Source organism: Musa acuminata, chromosome BXJ2-8, assembly GCF_036884655.1.
Source record: "Musa acuminata AAA Group cultivar baxijiao chromosome BXJ2-8, Cavendish_Baxijiao_AAA, whole genome shotgun sequence".
NCBI lineage: Eukaryota > Viridiplantae > Streptophyta > Magnoliopsida > Zingiberales > Musaceae > Musa > Musa acuminata.
The window spans coordinates 36,973,265-36,977,834 of NC_088345.1; the positions used below are offsets into that span (position 1 = coordinate 36,973,265).

The following is a 4,570-nucleotide window of genomic DNA, read 5'->3' on the forward strand; positions in this document are numbered from 1 at the left end:
ACATGGCGGTGCATGCAGTAACATGAGGAAAAGGCACTCGGTACCTCTGCTGCCATTTTTTGGTTGTAGAGCTGGTAAGTTCTATTCTGTAATCATCCGAACTTTGCTTCATTTTTTTGACAGGTGATCAGCTTTTGTTGTGTTTTTTGGCCTAAACATTCTGGCTTTCATTTCTGGGGTTTCTGAAGGTCTTTTTCTACTTGCCTTTGGGTTCATTTAAATCAGTTTGTTTGCCATATTACTTGATAAACAGTTTGCAGTGGAAGATTATTGAAATGCTCTTGGTTTTCCAGGAACTCCCCCATAATCAGTCTTGTTAAATTAGACAAAGATTGCTCTCTCCTAGCTTCTAAGGCATGTGATATGACTATGCACCCACAGTCAAGTTTTGTCTAGTTTTATGGTGAATTAAAACCAATTGACTGGTGACCTACCATCTTCTTCTGAATGCAATGGATCTTATCCAAATAGTAGAAAGATGGAAATACCACATAATATCAGTAAAAAGGAAGGATTTGCAATTATGTTGTGGTTATATACAGCAAAATATACGATAAACATCATATATTTCTATACATCTGCAATCTACTTTTGGTTTTGTTTTGAAAATAAAGAGAAACATCAAGCTTATCCAATATATTTTAAAGGTGCTAATTATTTTACTTGGTAAAGTTTTTATCAAATTATCATAAAGTCCTACAACCAAAACCTACCTTTAATATTTGCCTTTTGAAAAAAAAGATAAACAATAAATATTTTTATGATTTTCCAAAATTTACTAATTTCCATCATGCAAAATGATATGGAATGAATGTGGTGAAATAAAGAAAATAATGAACAACCTGTCTATATATATATATATATATATATATATATATATATATATCTCTCTCTCTCTCTCTCCATCTCCAGGAGTTGCCATTAGATTCACAGCACCAAAAAGGTGGACTCCACAAGAGGCACAAATAAAAAGGTCAAGTACTATAATTCTGGAGATCTTTTTCTTGTAAGTTCGAAAAATCATATGGAGAGTATAGAAGACATCTGTGAGGGAACATAGCTTCGTACAATGATGTTTTGTCATTTTCCTAATCTCGAGGTGTATAAAAGAATAAAAAGAAGCTAATTGATAATAGTTTCGTTTGTTCTTACTTTCTGGCGGGATTTGCTTTTGAAAAAGTTGCTTGGGGGTGTTAGAAGCACCAATTCATACAGAATTAAATGTAATGCCCTTTTTTTTTTTTTTTTTTTGATCTACTAATTAAGGAAGAAAATTATGATCTTCATTTATTAGGGACTTTAAGAAGAATGATATTTTAGGGGTTAACATGGCGGACTCTGAATAAATTATTTTTGAGATGTCTAACTTGAGGTCTCACAAATGAAAATTTAAAGAAACTTCATTTTCCTAATGTTCTTTTCTTTTTTCTGAATAACTAAAACTGTCATAAATTTTATTACTATTGATATGATTATTATACATTTCTCTTAACTATAGATATAAACTAAATAGTGAACAACTACCACATGTTGCTTGTAGCTACTCTATTTATGATCAATTTTGTCTTAGTATTTACTTTGTTTAAAATTTTTAAATCCTCTTGTTAAAACTTTCATTAATTCTACATGGTGAAGTTTTTTATATTGAGAGAAAGTCCTAAATTATAAGTATTTAATTTGTCTAAGATTTTTGCTTATCGCAATTAAACGCAGCAACTAAGCATCTAGGAGATGAAATAGTTTAAATTAGCACAAATGAAGTAATCAGATTAGTAAATAAATTAAAACTCGTTATATATATGAAACATAGCTTGAGACCATGCAGAAGATTGCAAGTTACTTTGGTCTAATATTTTACTAGAATTAGGGTATACATAATTATGTAAAATCTTACAGAGAAATTTACAGATTTCTATCTTCTGAAAATTATTGCGACTTAAATTTGTTCATGAAAGCCCTATTGTTTTACTGTATAGGGCACCTCATACCACATGTTAAGACATTAATTACTACTAACCTTTTAGAGATACTATAGAGTAAAATATATAATCCATTATTATTTTCTGGTTTTAGACAATTTTCTTATATCATTCGTTTAAAAGGGAATTCTTCGTTTAGACAATTTTCTTATATCGTTCTTGATGATTATGTGTTCCATAGAGTTCCATGGCATTATGTCCAATTGGATGGCAGTGACTAACTCATTTGCATGAGCCAAAAATATAGTTTACTAAACAAAAGACATTTCAATACTGATATGCCACGATTCATGTGATATTTGATCAAACATTACGTCCGCTTGGTTAAAGTCAAGGTAATGTCATACAATTTGATTGGAACAGCAATACATGCTTAAGAACATAAATTAAGCTAGTTGTTGTCATGGGAACTAAATATCATGTTCTAAAAGCCCATAAATATTTTTATCACATGTGATAAAAAAAATATATGACCTTTTTGGGATGATTTCTTTGAAAAATAAAAAATCCTGTAGATGATACCTTTTTCATATTTCTTAAATACCCCTCACTCCTCCCAATAAACCTGTTTCGGCCCACACCAATATCACTCACGCCTCGAAATAAAATCATTTTCGCCCACACTCATAACGGATGGTGCCATTTTCAGATTTCTTATTTGACGCACTTTTTTTTTTTTTTTTTTTCCTACGGTATATTTTCTCTAATATCTTAAATATTCTTCCTCTACTCCCAATAAAACCTAAAATATATTAAATTATAAAAAATAAACTAAATTATACTTCTATGCAAATCGGATCCTTGATCCGACCAGTGGGACCCTATTGTGCCTATTGATCAGATGGGAACTGTTTTATTGTTTTATTGGGAGGGAATAAAAGCATTTAAGGTATTAAAAAAAATTGAGACATCAAATGAAAATTTTGAAAAAAAAATACATCATAAGAAAAGAAACTTTTTCATGAAAATTTTATTAAATATTTTGAGATGGATATCTCACGATGAGGAAGAGAAGATTCAAAAAAAAAAAAAAATTAATATTTTGAGACAGGGACATCTAAGGATCAGAAAATGAGAGGGAGATAATTCATTTAATACAAAAAAAATAAATCAAGTGAAAACAATCAATGATTGATAGAAAATAAGAATATAAACCATGTTTGCTATTCTTTTGACATTATAATTGAGGTTTGATAGCTAAAAAATCTTCATCATCTTACCAAGATCGCCTCACTATTTTCTCTGAAAGCATGCACTTTTATTCCCAACTGTACAAGTAGACCAAAATATTTGACTACACCAACAAGAAACTGTAGGTATGTAGTAACTTAGACCGATGATTACTGACTCCAACAAGTTATCATTCATATCAAATGAAGGCTCTTGGCACAGAACCAACCGGAGGAACATCGACCTCTCTCAGCTCCAATCTCCGCCCTTTCCCTGGTCCATTAGCCAGTGGGTGAATTCCATGATCTGGACCTGCCATGTACCTCCTCTTCTCCCTCTCCTCCTCAAAAGAGATCTCGTACCGGCGTTCGATATCTGCAGCAATACGCCGATTAATAGACCTAAAGAACAAGTCAGGAGGAGATCGATCAGTCCTGCCGCAAACCTTTGGCTAATTCCTGTCGCAGCTGCCCGTCTCGGGTGAACGCCATCATGAGCTGGGGAAGGCCGAGCGGGAACTCATCGCCGCGGTCCACCTGCCAGAAATGGTAAGTCTTGCCGTATGTCTTGCAGACCTGCTCCATGTCCGGTCGCTGGACGGCGCCGGGCACCTGCGGCATGAACAGCATCCCGCTCTTCACCTCGTACTCGTGGGAGTGCCACAGCGGCTTCTCGTCGTCGGGCAGCGCCAGGAACAGCTTCTCCGACACAATGTACTCCACGCCGATCAACTTCGCACGCGGCCCCTCGCCGTCGTAGATCAGGCACTGCCGCATCTCCTCGTTCTGGTGCGAGCAGAAGTGGTGTGCTTCCACCTGCCGCGTCATGTCGTCCCCGTAGAAGTGGAAACTGCACAGGAACCTTCTCAACAGCAAATACAGAGAGCAAGAAAACCAACCGGCCTATGAGGTTGAGGAGACATACGCGCAGAGGTGTTGGTGGATCTTGTTGATGGGATCGAAGCCTTGGATGGCAGCGGCGGCCGTCTCCAGGAGGGCGGTGCCAGTCTCGGTGGGCTTACCGGGAACGTCGACATGGGTGGACGCCATGGTGGCACTTGTTGCACTCACGCTCCACACCGATCTCTGGGTTGCAGACTGTCAAGAACGTGTCAAGGGCTTCGTTATGTTCATGGCATATAAAGCTTGTGAAGCGGTGAGCTCGTTGTGATGCGGATCCACACGTTGACTGGGGAAGTACGTGTTCATGCTGGGAGAGCTCGAGGAGTACACATGGGATCGGTCCAAAGATGAACGCGTCCGCTTTCAAATGGCTGACTTTGTCTGATAGCATAAAAAATCATTCCACATCTATTTTCTACCTTTGCATTCAAAGAGACCGAGGAGAAAAAGAATCCTTTATAATTTATACAAGGGTAGACATAAAGATTTGAAGCTTGAATTTTAAATTTACATTAACGA

At 36.4% G+C, this 4,570-nt stretch overlaps 1 protein-coding gene across 1 annotated transcript; it reads right to left on the reverse strand.

Annotated features, from left to right (window-relative positions):
- Window positions 1-3,348: 3,348 nt before the first annotated feature.
- LOC135619422 (oil body-associated protein 1A-like) lies at window positions 3,349-4,298 on the reverse strand. The gene is made up of 3 exons (XM_065121424.1): window positions 4,074-4,298; window positions 3,595-3,998; window positions 3,349-3,524 (listed from the first exon to the last, which is right to left on the reverse strand). The coding sequence occupies exons 1-3, from the start codon at window positions 4,196-4,198 to the stop codon at window positions 3,349-3,351; spliced, it is 705 nt and encodes a 234-aa protein (XP_064977496.1). The 5' UTR covers window positions 4,199-4,298.
- Between the last annotated feature and the right edge of the window lie 272 nt (window positions 4,299-4,570).

What these genes read in the sequence shown, in the direction of transcription:
- LOC135619422 (XM_065121424.1), bottom strand. Translation starts at nt 4,198, where the DNA reads ATGGCGTCCACCCATGTCGACGTTCCCGGTAAGCCCACCGAGACTGGC. An exon ending in ATCCACCAACACCTCTGCGC is followed by an intron (nt 3,999 to 4,073) that starts GTATGTCTCCTC and finishes GTTCCTGTGCAG; the next exon opens with TTTCCACTTCTACGGGGACG. An exon ending in GCGACAGGAATTAGCCAAAG is followed by an intron (nt 3,525 to 3,594) that starts GTTTGCGGCAGG and finishes GTATTGCTGCAG; the next exon opens with ATATCGAACGCCGGTACGAG.